At 36.5% G+C, this 21,378-nt stretch overlaps 1 protein-coding gene across 1 annotated transcript; it reads left to right on the top strand.

Moving 5' to 3' along the window:
- The first annotated feature begins 6,804 nt into the window (after nt 1-6,804).
- LOC311294593 (uncharacterized protein) lies at nt 6,805-21,015 on the top strand. The gene is made up of 6 exons (XM_084415545.1): nt 6,805-6,972; nt 13,925-14,254; nt 15,830-16,159; nt 16,532-16,651; nt 19,347-19,372; nt 20,382-21,015. The coding sequence occupies exons 1-6, from the start codon at nt 6,915-6,917 to the stop codon at nt 20,463-20,465; spliced, it is 948 nt and encodes a 315-aa protein (XP_084271671.1). The 5' UTR covers nt 6,805-6,914; the 3' UTR covers nt 20,466-21,015.
- The last annotated feature ends 363 nt before the right edge of the window (nt 21,016-21,378 follow it).

The following is a 21,378-nucleotide window of genomic DNA, read 5'->3' as shown; positions in this document are numbered from 1 at the left end:
TCCGGTCTCGATGCTCCCTCAGGTCATCGAATGGATCAGGAACACCAAGTGTGCAGTCCTTCTCGTAGCCCCCCTCTGGCGAACCCAGGTCTGGCTCCCAGAGCTGATGGAGCTGTCCACGACAACCACCATAATGGAGGTTGTTGGACGCGGAACTTCCCCCTCCACGCTCAAAGTGTATGTGGCAGCTATTGCAGCTTTTCAGTCACCGGTGGCTGGCTCTTCCTTGGGTAAAAGCGACCTCATTGCCTCTTTCAGACAGTCTGAACAGCTCTTTGTCTGTTTCGGGGGCCGCACCAAGGGGTTTCCAGTCACGAAACTCACACTGTCAAGATGGATTGTAGATGCCATCCCTCTGGCATACACCTCTCTGGGCCTTTCATGTCCCATAGGTGTAAGAGCTCATTCCACAAGAGGCATTGCCTCCTCGTGGGCATGGTCCAGCGGGATCCCCATTGAAGACATTTGTGCGGCGGCCAGCTGGTCCGCTCCGTCCACATTTTCAAGGTTCTATAATCTAGACGTCCCCGCCTTATAGGCACAAATTCTCTCCAATTAGGGCCCTGGCTCTCCCGACCCAGACCTATGTGTGACTTTAGTGACCCTTGTGCTTCAGTACAGTGTATATAATTTAAGGCCCGTCATTCTGGTCTATGATATATTAGACTACTCTGTTATTAGTCCCGAGTCTCCCCGGACACATTGGCCCTCATTTATCAAAAGTGCGTACACCAAATTTCCAGCGTACACCTGGCGTACACCCAAAACCACGGTGTACGCACGTTTTGAGTGCGGGAATGCGCAGAAAAACAATTCCTAACACCACAAAACGCACTGACAAACTAAAAGATATGATATATTATGACCCACTGTAAAAAAAACAACAACATAGTAATTATAAACTTCAGTGTTTATTTTTGTGCAACATGGACTTCAATGTTTAATTTGTGTGACTTTACCAAAGCATTTGAATTGTAGGCATATGTATTCCTTAAGTTGCGAGCCTGTGCGCTTTACCTGACGTTTCAAGCCTTGTTTATACTTTCGCCTGACTCCGCAACGCGAGTCTCCGCAGACTGCGCGCGCACCTCCCCAAACGGACGAGGCGTTTATACTCGACGCGCTCGCCATTGTACTATTCTTTGAAACGATGGTTAGGCCAGGGTTAGGCCCGGCAGGTGTGCACGGACTGGGTTTAGTAATGAAAGGCTTTCAATGACCAAAAAAAATAATTCAGACTGACAAAATAATAAAAATGACATTCTTCTTTTAAATAATACAAATAATAATAATAACGACATTCTTCTTCTATATAACAATAAGCGTCATTAATAATAAAAATCTAGAAATCAATTTTGTTTCTTTGCACTTCCCTGGTTTCGCTTTCTCTTTCTCAAAGAAGTTTCTCTTCTTTGCCGTCTTCCGTGTGTCCATGGCGTAAAATGAGGGCGTGGGGGGAGCGGAGACTTGAATATATAGGGGCGTGTTATTCTAATGACCCTCGTTTTCAGCCGCGGCATTTATCAAGGGCAGGTATTGCGTACACCTGGATTTCAAAGGTACGCACAGCTTCATAAATCAGGCGATGAGAAGAGTGTAAGCATAATCTTACGCCAACATATACGCCCGTTTCTACGCAAGATTGATAAATAAGGGCCATTCAGAGTAGTCACCGGCGAATAGCACAGCGTTTTAAATGGGGTTCCCATAGCGTTTGCAACACAGTACGAGAGAACCGTTCTCGTAAGGGAACGTATTCGGTTACTTTCGTAACCTCGGTTCCCTAAGAGATAAGGGAATGAGTACTGCGTTGCCTGCCGTGCTATTTCGCTTATATCAGGTGCTTCGCTTCAGTCGATTAAACCTGTCATATGGCGAATTTTCTCTGAATTTATACTCCTCAGCCATGCCTATTTTGGCGCGCTCAGGTTGGCAAGGTGCCAAGGGCTCCGATTGGACTGTTTACCTTTGCTGATTCACCATAGGTTCGTGCAGTTGTCGCTCTATCGAGCTGTCATGCTATCTTGCTGTGCAGCTGCAATGCATTTTAAAATAAAGGCTTCAATATTCTCAAGAAAGGAGTTTTCCCATAGCGTTTGCAATGCAGGACTCGTTCCCTTATCTCTTAGGGAACCGAGGTTACGAAAGTAACCGAGTACGTTCCCTAGGTCTGTTCAACAAAATAATAGTCCTAAGGCTCTGCATACCGCTTCTTAAACTGTACAGGGCAAGTAGATTGAGCTTTAACTGTGCAACTTAACGTGTTTCTCAGAAATATTTATATCAGAAATATTAAATATTAATCTGCACCCAGCCGGTTTTATTTAGCTGTGCAGAGTTAAATCTGTGTGGTGTGCTAGACAGCGCAGAGCGGGTGAAGCACAGACCAATGATCAGTCAAGTGTAAATACACAGCAGTCATAACTCTTCTTTTAGACAATACGCTTAATTTTGGACAAGGGGTGGTCATTGCAAATACTGTAATGCAAAACTGCTTGTGGTGGTGGGTACCGATGATGGTAAATGAAAATGTTACTGTAACTGTAATCATAGCCGCGAGAGTAGGACAGCGGGAAAAAAAACGGAAAAAAAACCCCGAAAAACGAATAAAGGCGCGTTTTCTTGTTTTTGGGTCAAAATCACCATAAAGTGCCTTTGAGACTTCACAATTTCCACAAAAAAATCTGAGATTTTCCATTTAACTTCATATGTGTTGTATTAAGGAGACATCTGTTAGAAATGCATATTGGTCAAGCTCCAGCACTTTTTATAAATTAACTGCAAGCTGACAATATATGAGCAAACCATAAAATATGTCCACCCTGTCATGGACAAACTCATAGTAGAATAAATACATTTTCATTGCATAGTGATTATAAAATGTAGATCTGAGGAAAGAGAATGTGTCCCTTTCCCAACAAAACATTTTAGTTCATGGTAAAAGTATTTTTATAGATTAATTCGAGTTTTTTTATTTTGTATAAATTGTTCATAAGGGTCACATGGATATTACATATGGTATGTTGTGTTATTCCTGGTGTTTCCACAATGCTGGTAACTTGATGCACCTGAAGGTGCTGATGATTTGCGGAATGAGGTTCACCTGTGAGGTGTTTCTTTTTTAAAAAAACAATCTTTTCGGTGTTTCATAGTACACACTGATGATGGCTTAGGCCGAAACGCGTCTGTGAGGACATGGTAATAATAAATGTATGAAAATAGAACCTGAGAGTGCGGTTTTTCATCTTTACTTTTGATAAACGTTTTTTATTACTCGCACCCATAAACTATTTTGAAGAAAGAGTTGAGCGCGCCTGCTCTTAAAAGTATTTTTATAATAATGAAGTTACTGCTTAAATATGTATTGCCCAATAAAATATGCGATAGTTGCACATTCTATTCTAAATAAAATCTAACAACAAAGATATTTAGTCAAACTTTAAAACAATACTAACTGGCCCTCATTTGTTTATTAAGAAATCACACACAAGGTTTTGTTAACTTGTTAAAATAATTAGTTTATTTTCATCATAAAAGTTGAACATGACAGGGTGGACAACAAAATGACAGGGTGGAACTTGGCATGACAGGGTGGACAAGTGCTTTAATGGGTGAACTAGAACGGGGGAACATTTTAAAAACAACAGGACCTTCAAGAAACCCTTAACTAATATAGAAGAAGGAGGGGCCTGGCTCAGGCTGATTTTACGGAGTTGCAAATGTCCACCCTGTCATGAACCATGTCCACCCTGTCATGTGACAGGGTGGACATTTTTTGGCTAAATTTAGTATTTAATGAGCACATGGTGTGCAGCAGTAAGAAAAGTGATTCACTATTGAAGCTGACTGCGCACTGTTTAAAATTTAGAATTTCTGAAAAGTTTTTATATTAATTAATATTTCACAATGACAGGGTGGACATGTTAAGCTTGACAACACGCAACTACAAACACAATATGATGAAAGTTAGGAAATATAAGTGTAGATACTTTCTGTGTGTGTTGCAGATGTTTTAACCTCCACTGAAGAAAGACCAAATGGGGGAGGGGATGTCACTGAGTACATCAGTTGGTTTCTTAAAGGGGCGTTTACCCCATAATGGCAGGGTGGACAGCAATTTCAGGGACACATGCAAACTGCTTAATATTATTATGAAAATAAAATATAAATAATCAAAATGACTTGTTTTATTAAATAACTTGCTGAGGACAATAAGTACATTAAAAAGGTATTATAATTGTATGTAATTTAACCACTTTTTACACTCACTGAAGTTAGCTGAGCAGCGTGCGGGACATGCCAAAATCACATACATCCAATCAAAGAAAATGGTATAAAATCAGAAAAACACATTTCAAGAGACGTATCATTGTACTTGTATGTGTGTAAGTGTTTGGCCATTTATAATAAAACCTCAGAATTTCATTATTTTGCATTATGTTCATGATGACTGAGCGATTCTGATGAGGACACCAAAGGCACTTTATAGTGATATTGACCCTTTTGCTTATTTAATTTCAAATTGAAAAACAAACTATCAAAAAGTACATGGAGCGATACTCCATCTATGTTTTGATCATCGTTCTGAATCTGATCTTAGTCTTTCACAAAAACGTGATTTTCTCAGCTTTTTGCTCAAAATGTTGCTTTTTTTATGAAAACTGAACACTCAAGTGTTGATCAAAAAAGCATGAAGCTAGAATGGAACGTTTGTTAGTTTGTTTAAAAGCAAAGGGTCTGTTCTTTCTTTTGATATAATGCATGTTCAGATAGGCTATCATACTAAGTTAAATAAGTTTTTGTGAAAACGATTAAACACGCTGGCGGTGGCTGGAAACTTTTATTTATATACGCTGGTGGGGAAAGAGTTAATATAGTAACCTAAATTGCTGAGACAGATCAGCGCCACACGTGAGCCCCACTGATATAAAGAAATAATTCTACCGAACTACCTGCAATTGCTGAATTATTATTCACACAGGTCAGTTTATTAGACGAATAAAACTTGTGAGGTAACGCTTTACACATTGTGTAAGTAACTTTAAAGTTAACTCTATTCTTCTCCCAGTTCACCGGATGTATTTCGGGAGAAGTGGATGAATTCACGTGCTGTAAACAGAGGCGGCGCCAGCCGATTTTGCCGGGGCTTCAGCCCCGAATGTTTTGAGTGTAGCCCCGAATGTTTTTTGAAAAGTTGACTGACAAATATGAAACCGGACAATAGCCTATGTAAACCATTTAAATCATAAGTTGCCTTATTTTCATTGTGCTTTGGCTTTGCTGCTCTCTGACTGGTGATTCTTGAAATCTGTCTCACACAGAGACGCACCACGTGAGTGATTTCAGCTTAGAATATCTCCAGGATTTGCACGCAACAGCGAACAATCTCACATCATTTTTTTTTTTTTTTTTTTATAAATAACGCAGTCAGCAGCGCCGCACAGTCCTCTGTCAGATAAGATGTTGTCACGGTGTATGTTAGAATATAAAACTAAGAAAAACGAACTTTCCTGTCGTGTCAGCCGTGTGCTCGAGGCGCGCACTCTTCACTGAACTGAAATGATCGTTCATGACATTCTTTTAACTATAAGCAACTCAATTTGTCTAGATCTGTAATATTTTTTCCTTTGTATAATGAGCTTGTCTTTGGTTTAAATTATATTGTATTTTTATTGTGAGTGCATGTGAACTGCTGCGCAGTTGTGTGATTTAGTCAGCTTGATAATTCATATAAATATATATTTATAAGTTGATGAGTTGATGAATTTTTTATATTTGTATGGTCCTCGAATGTGTTTTTCACCTGTCAACTGCTTGACAAATAATTTATGCTACTGCCCACTGACATGCTTTTAAAGCTATTTGTTATCCAATTTGTTTGGCCTTCAAACACCTTAAAATGCACATATGTAGGTCCGAGAAATCCAAATTTACCCCCGAACCCCCCTAACTACCTCACATTTGAATGCGCGTGTCTGTGAGGTAATGTGGGCTGGTGTGGCTACAGTGCCAGGGCTGAATTTTTCAACCAGTCTGCCCCCGCGCATATAGGCCTTCAATATACATTATTCTCTGTATCGAATCATGTTATCTATTTACCCTCCCCCAGACATTCTGCTTGAAGTTTTGCAGTTAGCGAGTGGATTGCAAAAGGCGGGTAAAATGTTTTCCTTCTTATGGGTTCCGGCACACATAGGGGTGGAGGGGAATGAGCTGGCTGATGTATGGGCCAAAAAAGCAGCAGATAAAGATATCATTGATGTTGACATAAAACACAGTAAAGCAGAAGTTAAGAGTATTATTAAAACAAGAACTTTTGAAATATGGCAGCGCTGTTGGGAAAATGAATCAAGTGGGAGACATCTTTTTAATTTACAGTCTAAAGTAGGCCTAAATAAGATTGCAGTGTCAGGTAGAGCTAGACATGAAGAAGTGGTGTTGTCCAGGCTGAGGATTGGGCACACCAGACTTAACAGTACATTATTTTTAATGAAAAAGCATGCTGATGGTATCTGTGAGTATTGTCTTGGAAATAACCCAGAAACTGGAGAGCATGTATTGTTTTATTGTCAGAAATATAAGCATGAGAGGGAAAGGTTTATTGAGCAAGTAAAAGCCAATGAAATGATATTTAATTATATAAATATTTTACATAGAAGTTCTGATAAGATGTGTCAAATTTTGTTTTCTTTTTTAAAGAATACAGGGCTTTTAAAAAGAATTTAAAAGTATAGAGAAAATATAAGCTGTGGGTATACTCCAGTCCAGAGGTGGCGGTAATACAACTACAAGTTGTCAACCGCCAGATAAAAATAGAAGAAGAAGAAGAAGACGAAGAACAATAACGACACGTGTGTGCCATTCATTCAATCATTCATTCATTTTCAAACTATGTGACGGGAGAACAACTGTGCATGGAAAACATGAACGCAAAATATTTATTTTGCTCAGTGTTGTTTTTACTCGCACATGGTAAGACATTTTATGTTACAATCTCTGTTCTAGTCAACCATAAAAAATTAATTTCCTATTTGGAATGGAATAACGAGAAATGAAACCCAGCTCGTTTATTCGTTTTTTTTTTTTTTTTTTTTTTTTTTACGAAAAAATAGATTTTGGCTCGAATTTTCATTTTTCGTTTGTGGTTTACAAATCGGTTTATGGGTTCGGTATTTCGTTTGCACACGTGGGCGGCAGAATAAGAGCCAGTAGCCTACGAGTGCGGCACTGACAAATGCACTTTAATAAAATAATGTCTGAAACCACCTGTCACTGTTAACTACGCACAATATTTAAAGAAGAATGTTGCTGGTCACGTACGTGCTGCTGCGACTTGCAAGCGAACCCAATAATGTTAGCCACAGTATATGACAGATTATTTTAGCATGATGTATTTCCCATTGATAAATACAGTGCAAATAGTTCCGTCTCTTTGGATAAAAGGGAAGTGGAAATACAAATCAATAAGCTGAACTGTACCATGATAATATGTCCGTATATTAGATGTCCGTAGATGACCTACCCATACCCAGCTAACAATTTTAGGTTATAAGAACGTTTCCGTAACGTTCCCATTAAGTTATAAAAACGTTATTTCTGAATGTTCTAGAAACGTTCAAAGCGTCCAGTTTTTTAGACGTTGTATTAACGTTATTTCTTAGTTATAAGAACGTTATTCAAAACGTTATCAGAACGTTCAATTCTCCTGTTATATAAACGTTGTATTAACGTTCTTGCTTGGTTATAAGAACGTTGTTCAAACGTTATTGGAACATTCAATTCTTAGGTTATAAGAACATTACCATAACGTTCCCATTAAGTTATAAAAACTTTATTTCTGAATGTTCTAGGAACGTTCAAAGCGTCCAGTTTTTTAGACGTTGTATTAACGTTATTTCTTAGTTATAAGAACGTTATTAAAAACGTTATTAGAACGTTTAATTATCTTGTTATAAAACGTTGTATTAATGTAATTGCTTGGTTATGAGAACATTATTCAAAACCTTATTAGAACGTTCAATTATCTTGTTACATAAACGTTGTATTAACGTTATTCCTTGGTTATAAGAACGTTATTCAAACGTTATTAGAACGTTCAATTCTCCCGTTATATAAACGCTCTCTTAATGTTTTTCTAAGATTATGAAAAACGTTCTTAAAACATTCCATTCACTTGTTTAAACATTTAAACATTCTTAATGTTTTTGCATATAATGTATATATGACAATCATTTTATGAAAGCACCTTAAGAACTTTCAGATTTTAAAATTAAGACAAAAGATCTAGAAAGATAATTAAAATCAAAAAGACCCATGAATCATGTCTATGTGTAATGTAGTCCACTGAAGGCGAGCTGAAGTGAACCAAAGTGTAGTTTATTTCAAGATACAGATACAATTGAAACCGACTTTAAATCGAAATATGAAATTAACATGAAAATAAACCTGGACTAAAACATAGAACAAACTGATTAAACTTCAAAATAATTAAACATGAAACAAAACTAAAACTACCTCTTTACTTAACCCTAACCTATCACCAAGCTAAAAAAATAATAATAACATTTTAAATGACATTATCCACAATCATATCAGCTTCAACTTCCGGCACACTGGACTGGACTGGACCCTGAGAGGATCTCTGGAGACACTGCAGGGAGAAAATAAAACAGTGTTGTATTAAAGTGTGGTGAGATTAGTATAAAAGCACTGGGATGCTGTACTTGCTCATGCAGAATATCTAATTAGATCTGACAATTTACAAAAAGTTTAATCTGCTTTGGAATATTGGGAGAAAACATGAAGATACGAGACAAGCTCTCTGCTCTTGTCTTGAATTTATATTGCTTTTCATGCTCAAGGACTTTGTATTGTTTCTATTTTAATGCACTCTTAAAGTTTAAATTGCATTAATGAGCTGTGCCACACCCCAAAACTGCAATCTAATGATAACTTTGCTTAAATAAAAAATATTTTAAATGGTCATTAATGGATCATAATTATTGCACAAATATTATTAAGTAACAAAAAAAAGCTTAAAATATTAAATAATTATTGAACTAAAATATAGTACATTTATTGAACTGATGAAAAGGTACACTTAAGGTGTTTGGTCACTTGAGTGTGTGACCCAATTATCATATAGGAAAACACGAGGGTTAAACTCAAGAAAAACATTAATGTTGTCTCTCCATCACTCCCCAGAATAAAATGCCCCAGTTAATGTGGTCCTCTTAGTAATCAATGCATATTATGCGTTAATATTTAGCAGAAATTGCTGCGAATATAATGAAACTGCTGTCTATCCTGCTTAAACCATTTAAAAACATTGAGCGCAGTTGTTTCGCACTATAGAGAGCCTAAGTCCCCCTCCGCTTCCGGCTCATGGGACCTTATTTCGGAAAAAATATGTATGGAAGTCAATGGCAAGAGACAACTTATCTTTTTATTCTGTCTGAACTGTGCCCTGAATTACACATATGATGTTTGTCAATTTAAAAGATAATTGTGAAAATCGCTCAATGAACTACATCTCTCGTCTCGCACTATATGTACGTCACCATCCGTTGCTCGTATGTGTGCAGTCTGGTACAAAACACTCAGGCATGACGGCGTAACGTTACGATTATAACGTAAGACTATAGAAAAAAATGACAGACATTAGCTTCAGTAAAGTTAGCTTCATTCATTGAGCGAAAAGGTATGACGTCACATGTGCGCCTTTTGGGTTTGTAGTCTTTGTAATTACGTATTTTCACAGTCTTATACCTCAACAGTTTTACATCAAACTGCGACTTTCTTGACTTTAAAATTTATCTTTTAAATTGACAAACATCATATGTGTAATTCAGGGCACAATTCAAACGAGATAAAAATATTTGTTGTCTCCACTGATCTATATAGATCAGTGGTTGTCTCTCGCCATTGGCTACCATACAATATTTTTCCAAATTAAGGTCCCATGACCTTAGGCTCTCTTTTGAGAGCTACATGAACCACGTGACCACGAGATCAAAGTTGTTGCAAGTCTCTTTCAATGGCTCTGCATCACTGCAACGCCAGAGGCGCCGGTTACCATAGAAACTCGGCCTACAACTGCACCAAGCCAAAAATACAAATTTTAACGCAATTTGAGCAAGAGGGGCAAACAGTGTTGTTCTCAGTGAAATATGTTATTTAACGCAGTTTTTGAGATTTCAAAATTATCCAATTCAAATAGATAGCATTAAAACATGTAGATCAGGAGCGCTTCCCGGACTCACTTATCTTGGTAGAGGTGCTCTTTGGAAGAGGTAGAGTAGATTTTAAACAAAAGAAAAACTCCAAGGCACTCTCCTGGAATATTAAAAAATGCCTTTATTTTATGGCATAGTCAAAAGAGACTTTTCAAATAGATAGCACTTTCCCAAAAATAGCTGCCTGGAGGAATTGAAAATATGGCCTTCCATACACTGTATATTATAAACTAGCACAATTTACGATACTGATGGTTGTTAAAACGCGTAATTACAGTCTGTGAAAAGGGTCCATTACTGTTGTCAAGTGCTCGATCCAAATATCAAATTTAAGAGGAGCCTGGGGATATCCTTCCTTTTTTAAATGTCACATAGGAGCTTGTTATAACCTGTAAAACTGCAAACACTGTGGACAACTTACACGATAAAATTACAAATAAGTTACAGATTTCAATATGACGAACTTGACACATGAAACAGATAACTGGAGGTGGAAATACCCGGGCCATAAGTTAGCTAAGCTAACGTTAATTGAGCTAACGTTAGCCGATTAACTTTTGAATCTCAAGAACGCGTTCAAATTCAAATCAGTTTAGCTATATTGAAAAAGCGAACAAGGACACTGGAAAAGGTGAATCTAAATAAAGACATCAATGTAATTTCGCGTTTATTCTTCAGTAACTACATATTTGTGTAGTGTTGTTAACTGCTCTGTGGACTGCGGGAGCAGTTTACGTTACTCAAGACATTTCATGCAAACTGATGATCTAGTTAACTTTATTAAAACAGTAGCAACTGCTGCAAAACTAAGTTAATTAGCACTGATACAAGTATTTGATTCATACAACACGCCAAATTCAACCAACTTACCTAAAAGCTGTCGTCTCCGTGTCTGACGTCTGTCCCGCTGACGCTGTGTTTGATTGACGGGTCATGCCGTGCGCTGCAAAACCACGCCCATCTTAGGTAATAGGTCGTTCGGATGTGGGGAATGATCAGATAAAACTACAGTCTATGGATATAACACATTCCCTGTTTTCTCTTTGACTGTAATTGCAAAAGTTATTAAAAACGCTAGTTGTATTTTTTTTTTTTTTTTTTTTTTTTTTTTTTAGAGGTACAACCAAATTTATAATTGACTGTAGTTTTTGAATTATTTCCTGTTGAATAAATAATTATTTTATATCTGGGATTTTTGTCTAAACTAATAAAAATATTTTAATAAATATTTTAACCCCCCAAAAAATCAGTGCATTGTGTCACTGTATATACAAATTATGTTTCTGAATTTGCAGAAGATAAAAGCTGTATGACTAATTTGTAATTACTAATATTTGTTTTAATTTAGTAACGTTTTTAATGCGTTCCACTAACAAGTAAGAATAACGTTTATCAATGACATGTTGGCACAACGTTACTTTGGTAACTTTGAGAGAACTTTTATCTAAGTTAATCAGCATTGTGATAAAAGTTTCTAATTCATACAACAAGCAAAATGCACTCAACTGAAATGAATACTGCTATTTTCCTGTACATAATTCTTTTATATTCTGTTTTTTTTTTTTCTGACCATAAAAAATATTTTAATGAAATAGTTAAATGTCAGTGCATTGTGTCATTAGTTGTGTCACTGGATTTACAAATTATGTTTCTGAAGTTGATTTGCAGAATAAAAAGTTGTATAACTAATTTGTAATGACTAATATATATATTTTTTTAACATAATAACATTTTTAAAACGTTTATCAATGACATGTTGGCACAACGTTACTTTGGTAACTTTGAAATAACTTTTACTTAATTTTTTTTTTTTACATAATAACATTTTTAAAACGTTCCACTAACAACGTAAGAATAACGTTTTAATGCTAATGTTTTTAGAACGTTTATCAATGACATTTAACGTTGGCACAACGTTATAATAACGTTACAGCAAGAACGTTTTTGATAACTTTTAGAGAACGTTCAGAGAACGTTAGCCAATGTTCTGAGAATGTTCCCTGTTAGCTGGGTAACTGTTACATTAGAGTTAGGGGATCACACAGTTTGTACAGTATAAAAATAATTATGTCTGAAGTTCCTATTAGACATGAAAACCCAATGGGAATATATCCTTGTTTTCAACCACAATACAACGTCTGTCCATTGTTGGAGATTAATGTCAATCTGGCGTTGGATTCTGACATCAACCTGATTTTCATTTTCAACGTTGGGTTTGGTCTTCTAAATGCAAATTTTGTCATCGTTTTGGTGCACACTAGCTTATAGATAACAGTAAGGTTAACATATACTAAAAGCCAAAAAACTTTAAATAGGGCAGTATTTGAGGAAACAGCCATTTGGGTGTCCGAAACCATTGTGGACGTTATTGAGTGACTTATTCAATCTCACATTCAATCCCACTTCTGGAACTGTGTTCTAGAAATAAATGTGATTTTGATACGAGGGTAGGTAGGCAGGCATAGATTCAGAGGCATAAGGTACTGTAAAGTATTACACACAACAATGCAACAATAATAAAACAATGAATTGACATTTACTTTTGATACTTAAGTACTTTTAAAAACAAGTACTTCTGTACTTTTACTTAAGTAAAATCGGTCTTTAAAACTTTTACTTGTAACGGAGTAATATTTGACCAGTAGTATCTGTACTTTCACTCAAGTAAGGAAGTTGTGTACTTTGTCCACCTCTGAAAACATCTGTTCATAATCTGTGATTATACAATTCTAATACGAACAGCACCGGGAGGTGTCTGACTCTGGAATAACTGCACGGATCAATCCACATTTTTAAGCCAGCTAATTTTACAGTAGGCTCATTTTCAGAATGTCCTTCTCGTTTAACGCCAACGACCGCACAAATGGGCTTCCTTTGTGAAATATACTGTAGCAGACCACCGTTTAAAAAAGGTGGTCTGCTATTTTTCACAAAGGAAGCTCAGTCAGAATAGATAGATAGATGGATGGATGGATGTTTAAATGTGTTAGGCCTATATACATTTAGGAACATAACAAGCATTACAAACTACAATAGCCTAAACAGAACTGGAACCTTTATGCGCTGTCTTCACAAAACCTACTTGCATGGTTTTTAAACATCTTGTGTGGACAAAATATAGTTTATTCTGGGCAGTATGGGCAAAAATCAGGATAACTGTAGGCTATAGGCTATAGCCTACTTGAAAGGAAAACAAATTTGCAGAGTAAAAACAGAGTTTGTATTGTTGAATCATATTTTGATATAAAATATGGATAATATTAATCTATAACTTTCATAATGGGAAATGTTTTTTATGAAGCTATGAAAATTGGTTGCATGAATCCACTGTTAGGGGTTAACAGTTTAGGACCCAAGGACCAAATGTTTGAAAGAAGCCCCAGAGTCAGAATTATAAAAAAAAAAAAAATAAGAAAAGTTTTAATGAAGATAATTTGCAGTTTCATCAGCAGAAGTCCGCTTCAAGACTTCAAGACTCAGACAGGAGTTTGTAGGCCGTAGATTACAGCAGTTATGTGTAAATCAGTGATGTTCTTCTGCTGTTTGTTTGCATGTGCTACATTATGAATCCAGACATATTTCAGACATATTTCTCTTATCACAGTCTTTATGATCTGGAGAAAAAAAACAACCTTTTCACAGCCCTATTTTTGTGTTGTGTAGTAATGAACTGTTCATTTCTTCTTCAGGTGTGTCTGGTGTTGATAGAGTGTCAGTGTCAGTGATGGAGGGAGATTCAGTCACTCTAAACACTGGTGTTCAAACAAACCAACAAGAAGACATTAAATGGTATTTTAAGGACACTCGTATAGCTCAAATCACTGTAGATCTCAATGATGTCTGTACAGATGTTCAGTGTAAAGGTGGTGATGAGAGATTCAGAGACAGACTGAAGCTGGATCATCAGACTGGATCTCTGACCATCACAAACATCAGATCCACAGACTCTGGAGAATATAAACTAAAGATCTTCAGCAGCAGAAATACCTTTGAAAAGACCTTCAATCTCACTGGTCACGGTGAGTAATTTAATGAATGCACCTGTTTAAATAGACTATAAAATAGATGGACGACGCACCTTCACTCTCTTTCATTGTAGAGAAGTGAAGCCGCCAAAGTCCAAATATGGCGCTGACATCTTGGAGCCAGAGTCTGCTCAGTAGTGAGTGTGAAGTGAAGCCGCGATATCAAGGCCCTGCTCTCACTCCTGCAGAAACGGTTAGTACAGTTTACTGCATAGCAGCTCATCTCTTATGTCGGTGAGAAACAAACAGTAATGGAATCGTAGAAATTAAAGTTAAAGCTCCAATCTCCTCCTTAAGACACTGAAAATAGTCCAGCAGTGACCACTTAAAGGGATAGTTCAACCAAAAATGAAAATTCCGTCATTAATTACTCACGCTCGTGTCGTTTCAGACCTTTGTTGGAAACTCAGAATCGAAGACCAGGAGACTTGGTTGTTTCTTCAGCAGGATTCTTTATTGAGAACACGAGCTGTCAGTTGCTGCAGTCACCAAGTCTAACTCTAATACAGTATGCATTGTAGTTATATACATTCCAAGGGGGAGGGATTACATAGAGGCGGAGACAAATCAAGACAAAGCATAGGCATGATTTGATTCAATCAAGTCAAGATGATGCACATATTTTTTGGCAGTGCACAAAATGATCCCAATACTGGGATAGTATCTGGGAGGAATCAGGGAAAATACTTGGATATAAACTACCAAAGACATGTTCAGTACTGTACTTTGGAAGTCTAACAGAAAAGAAAGTACAAAATAAAGACAAATACTTAATTAAAATCCTTCTGGCAGCATCAAAAAAGGCCATTACACGAAAATGGTGTAAAGAGGACCCCCCAACCCTGAAAAACTGGAGAGACATTGTGCAGGAAATTCACAACATGGAAAGACTAACATATATTTTAAGACTACAGCAAGAAGTCTGCGAAGAGAGATGGAAAAAATGGACTTTATACACAAACTTTATTCACTATGACCTCTGACACTGTGTTGTAAATGTTGTCTTTGTTGTTGTAAAATTTTAAAAATCAACAATAAACCTTAAGTGAAAAAAATAATAAAAAAATAAGAGTAAAACAGGTAGAAAACATGCACTTTTAATGTGCACGTGCTGCAGTCAACCCAAACCGAAAAAGGTTTAGTGTATGTACTCTCTAGATGCGTTTTTGTTTGTTTTTTGCTAAATTAGGGACGTACTCCATAATGTCAGATTGCACATCATTAAAACAATTACCGGTACAATATCATAGACTACATATATTGCACACCCCAAATCCTACATTATACACTGACCGACAGGTTTTACGACCAATGACAAAGAACTTTCTCCAAGCCCCAACCTTTCCATTACTCCAACCTGCAGATACACACACTTAGTTATAACGGTTAGTTTTGTTTTACATCTATGATTACATTCATTTATCAACTGTTTGGATGAGGATTAAATGTAAAATGTAAAAGTTTATGAAGTGTGTGCAAAATAGAAAGTTGCTTTTATCTTTAGTTCTTTCACATTTTGTGTGTTTTTGGCACACATATCCTTTAATCAGCTGTTGGTTTGTGTTTCAGATGTTCCTGCTTCACAACGAGATGAATTGAAGAAAAAGTCAGTGATGGAGGGAGAATCTGTTACTTTAGATTCTGGTGTAATAAAACACCCAAATGATGTGATGACGTGGTATTTTAATGACACTCGTATAGTTGAAATCACTGGAGAACCCCGTAAGATCTGTACAGATGTTCATAGAGATGGGAGATTCAGAGACAGACTGAAGCTGGATCATCAGACTGGATCTCTGACCATCATAAACTCCACAAACACAGACTCTGGAGAATATGAACTGGACATCAGTAGCAGCAGCTTCAACGTCAAAAGGAGTTTCAGTGTTTCTGTCACTGGTGAGGACACTTTAATAGTTCCCTTGAGCAAACTTAACATTTTAAATCGACCAAGTTAATGTTTTCTTTGTGGAATGTTTGAAAAAGTGAGCTTTGACCTCGTAATTGAGTTCACATCAAGTGACGCAACAAACACATGCTGTTCACAAGATTAATGTTATTAACATGAACAAACGTTAAGTCAGCTTTTCTGTGCTGCTGACGCTGTTTTAGCTGCTGTTCTTCAGAAACCCACCAGATGGCGCCATCTGTCAATTTAATCAATATCATACATCTGATGACCAAAGCAGAAAAGTGTAAATATGAGAAAAAGACAGTGGTAAAATTGATTGAGTCACTCTCTGTTGAATAATAATGTTTGTCTGTCTTCAGCTGTTCCAGATTCAGGTTTGTCTTCAGCTGCTGTTGTGGGAATAAGTGTTGCTGTTGTTCTGCTGGTGGCTGCTGTAGTTGCTGCTGTGATTTGTTGGAACCGTAAAGTAAGAAGGAAAAGTGAGTATTACTTTAGTGATTGGAAGTCTGATACTTATCTGTGAACTGTTTATTTCAGATAGATTGTAGACATGTTACAATGTAGACACTGTAAACAAAATGTGTGAATTTGAGACTACTGATAAATACTTTATTTATCAGTGTATGTCAGTACAATAAGCAGAACATGTGAAAAAAAAAAACAGATATAAGGTTAGAAAGCAGGAAGCTTGTGTCAGAATTCAAGGCTACTGTCAAGCCAGATGTTTTCAAAGGTTTAAAGGGGGTGTGACCAAAAAAGTTTGAGAACCACTGGTGTAGACCATCTGAAACAGCGCTGCGTTACCTCACAAGTTTAATTCAATCAGGTCAAAACAGGTCAAATAAAATGACCTGAGTGAGTATTATTCAGCACTTGCGGGTAGTTCGGTAGAATGAAATGTCCTCATTCCTTTATATCCGTGGGACTCGTGTATTGCGCTGATATCTGTCTCTCATCAGCAATCGCGCCCTGCATCATATACCACAGTCATGTTAAAAACATCAATGTATTCACTCATCCATAAACATTATTAGATCCATCGGGATGACGTCAAGTTCAATGATTCAACGCTCATTTACATACTGTGTCATCAATCTACGCCTTTCTTATTGTTTATGAGCTTAGCGACCCCGGCAGTGAAAAAATACAGATTGTAGCTTAAAGCTACAATATGCAAGAATTTTTGGCCTCTAGAGGGCGCTACATTCCAAACAACAACAACGGCGTAGCTTGATGACGATGTGAAGGAGCGTGGAATGATGGGAACTGTCGTTTTAAACTCCACCGTGGATGTAAATCAGTCAGACGGGAATCGAAAAATCATGTTCATGGATGAGGCTAAGTTCTTTTTTTATAATGACATGCTTTTTGTGGCGAGGGGGGCGTGGTTCAGCACGGTCTGTAATGGGAGAGAGAAGAGACGAGCAAGTAGGTCAAGTGCAAATGACGAACACCTGTGTCTTATTGCCGTGATCCGGTGGAGAGACCGCTTATAAGCCGCGCGCTGGAACGAGAGAGAGACTGGAGATAAAATTGGACGCAGAGAAAGAAAACCGGTGGATCCGAGCTCTCATTTTTGAACTGTTTTGTGCCGTCGCGGTTGCCACGGTGAATGCGCGTTGTGTGCGACTTTTGTTTGTTTTGTTTTATCTTAATAAAGTACGAGTCCCAGTCACGCCGACCCCTGTCTTCTTCCTTCCTGACTCTTGAACCTCATCACACTTTTATTTCATCAAAATGAATTAACCGCAAGAAAAGTAAGGTTTAGCTAATACTATATTGATTATCATAGATGTTACTGTATGTCGAATTCATTGTTGTGATAACGCTTCGCAGTTTTATGTGTTCTAAACAATTGTTGTGAAAGTACATTCGAACATACCCACATCATTTGCCAAAATACTGATTAATCTTTATGTATAACACATGCTATATTTATTTACATGGCCATAAACACCAGACGTGATAAACAATGTCAATAAACTAAACACAAATCTAAAGCAATAATACTTCCCTTACATAAACATAACTATTACCGAATGCTACATTTGGAAAATATAAAATTAAGCATGCTTTGTCGACAGAACCAGCTGCAATCAGTAAAGAATAATTGTGTTCCATAACGACTGCAAGAAACAAGCTAACGTTTGTTGCTTGATAGACGCTACAACTACAACTTCCGCATTTGTCCAGGACTCCAAGCAGTACGAGCGGAAACCGAGAGTAACGCGGATATGACGCAATTGACTGGCGACTCCCAGCTCCCCCTGCTCTAACGCCCCGTTTCCTTGGTTAAAATCGCAATTTTCTCACGATTTAAAAATAGTTGGAAACATTTGGGATATTGTAAGTAATCAACTTAACAAAATATATAACACTGGCCTTGAGATTATGGGATATTTTAATGCAAAATTCTTGCATATTGTACCTTTAAAGTAAAGTACAAACATCATAAAGTTTTTAAAGGGATAGTTCACCCAAAAATGAAAATTCTGTCATCATTTACTCACCCTCAAGTTGTTTCAAACTTGTAAGAATTTCTTTTTTCTGCTGAACACAAAAGAAAATATTTTGAAAAATGTCTGTAACCAAACAGTTGATGGACCCCATTGACTTCCATAGTATATATTTTTTTCCTACTATGGAAGTCAATGGGGTCCATCAACTGTTTGGTTACCGACATTTTTCAAAATATCTTCTTTTGTGTTCAGCAGAAAAAAGAAATTCATACAGGTTTGAAACAACTTGAGGGTGAGTAAATGATGACAGAATTTTCATTTTTGGGTGAACTATCCCTTTAAGTCATGGCAATATCAACGATTGTTCTGGTGCCGGAGAAGCTCTTCATGTTGGTCAAGAAACAGTATCATCGTCACATTCATTCATCTTGAGTCTGAGTGACTGTCAGGCACATACGAAATGTTTCGGTGTAATAACTGTGCATCAGTGCTGACTTGAGCCACAACTGTTTCTGACAATTCAGTTCAGTTTGGGGAACTGGCTCATCCAGAACTGGTTCAGAAGAATTATTTGTTAATGAACTGGCCATCACTAAATTATATGCAGTTGAATTAACAAAATGGAAATTGTGTGTAAATATATAAAAAAAAAATAGATTATTCTAAATAACCCTAGTAATGTGTGTTTAATTGAGTTTTTTAATTGTTCAAACAGACACCAGGGCGCAGCACGATGATCAGGTAAGATACTCACTGAATTTGTCTGACTACAGAAATCAGTTTCAGATCTGCAAGCTTGCAGAGTTTTACTCGGTTAGATTCAGAAATCACTACATTAACCCAATAATAACTGACTCTTCAGGACAGCACTGCTCTTGGACCATTTTACTTTATAATAAACAGTAGTATGGATACATTTATATTTTTATATAATTTGAATCATTTGATTATATTATCACAATTTTATTTATATACCGTAGGCTGTTATATGACCCTGCTGTAGGATCTATGCGTTAATTTGACAGCGCTTAAATCAAACGCAAGACATATTATCTCCACACACAGTAAGAGTTGCAGTCTAAACATGTATTTCCACACCCTTTTGATTGACAGGATATAATCGGCCCTGATCATTGGCTGTTTTTAAACAATAATATATATCGATTATTGACCAATGCATCAGTACATCTCTAAAATAAACTAAATTATATAAAAATAAAAATTGCAACTTTTTGTAGAAAGTAAAAGTATCAATACTGTCATATTAATACTTACCAATACAATAGTTCAAGCATTTTAGATGTGCAGATGAAATGTGGATCTTCAACTGCAAAATTAATAGTAACAATTTGTGACTCATGCCTTTTTTTTAAAACACCCAAATTCGTTCTGAATGTGATATGTAAACCTTAATGCTTCAGGCACCGGAATGCAAACACTATACAGATGTGGCCAAACATTTTGGAGATAGTCATAGATACCAAATACTTTGTTCAATTTCAACTTATTTTTAGGGTTAATTTGGATTTGAAAAAAAAAGTGTAAGGGTGCAAATATTTGTGACCATGACAGTGTTATTGTAGTATAGAAGATGACAGTGTAATGCAGTTTATCAGATGTACATTCTGCAAAAATCTAAAGAAATGCACAGCAATTACTGTTTCTAGTCTCTAGTATTTTTTTTTTTTTTTTTGTGTGTGTAACTGAATAATTAATTTCTTTCACCTTCTATGAATCTGTTTTCTTACAGGTGAATGGTGTTAAAGGCTTGTCCCCGAATCAGACTGAGGTTGAGCCTGAAGCTGCCAGTGAGACATCAATGGAACATTTATAATTATTCTGATACTTTAACTGAGAAGGAAAGTGAAGAGAAGATGGGAAACGAGAGATTTTCTTTTGTTTCCTATCCTCTCTTCATTGTAAATTGCTCTGAGAAATAGTATCTTGATGTCAAGATTTTAGTAGTTGGTACCAATACCAGTGAGGTTTCACCTCAACACGAGTTTCAACACTGCAAAAAATAGTAATTTTTTTTAACAGATTAAAACATTAAATATTAGGTTACACGGATAAAAAAAAAAAAAAGACAATTAAACCACATACCAGTAATAACACAAGGAACAAAAAAACTATTTACAAGCAATAGAACAGTGAGTTGTTGAATTTTTTCCAGTATAAAGATCAGGGGTATTCCACTAAAGTTCCAAGAGGTCCGGTCTCTATATTTCCTTCCCAGCGGCGGTCAGGACAAGACTTTTATGTAGGAACAGTTACAGATTTCCATTGAGGCAGCCGTAAAAAAAAAAAAAAAAAGATGAGAATCTTGGGCCCAGAGAGCCAAAACAATGATGTCTAAGAATCTTTACCAAAAAAACAGTATACCCAAAAATAAATATTTCTCCCAGCTGGATATGAATATAAAAAGGTTAGATCAAATTTTTTAACAGGCTAATTATTTAATTTAATTTTACATTTAGACACCATAGAAGGCCTTGGGACTGAGAAAAAACAGGGGGTGCAGGTTTACCTCTTAAGAAAAGTATTTTGTATTTTGCTAAAAATAATAAACTACTAAAAATAAACATTGTACATAATCTGATAATCAACGTTCTCATCATGAGGGCAAAACAAAGGTAACAAGTAATTTAAAAGATTTGTCTTCCCTTGCCATCTCCAAATAATTTTCAAAAGTCTAACACTCTAATCAGCTCTACATAATTATGCTGATTCATAATGCTAAATGTATG

The sequence above is a fragment of the Rutilus rutilus genome, assembly GCF_951802725.1.
Source record: "Rutilus rutilus genome assembly, chromosome: 8".
In the NCBI taxonomy this organism is placed as follows: Eukaryota; Metazoa; Chordata; class Actinopteri; order Cypriniformes; family Leuciscidae; genus Rutilus; species Rutilus rutilus.
This window is presented reverse-complemented; position numbering and strand designations above follow the sequence as displayed.

Bases quoted from the DNA above. Each gene is read 5' to 3' on its own strand.
- LOC311294593 (XM_084415545.1), top strand. From the start codon at position 6,915: ATGGAAAACATGAACGCAAAATATTTATTTTGCTCAGTGTTGTTTTTA. The intron at 6,973-13,924 runs GTAAGACATTTT...TTTCTTCTTCAG, and splicing joins GTTGTTTTTACTCGCACATG to GTGTGTCTGGTGTTGATAGA. The intron at 16,160-16,531 runs GTGAGGACACTT...GTCTGTCTTCAG, and splicing joins TTTCAGTGTTTCTGTCACTG to CTGTTCCAGATTCAGGTTTG.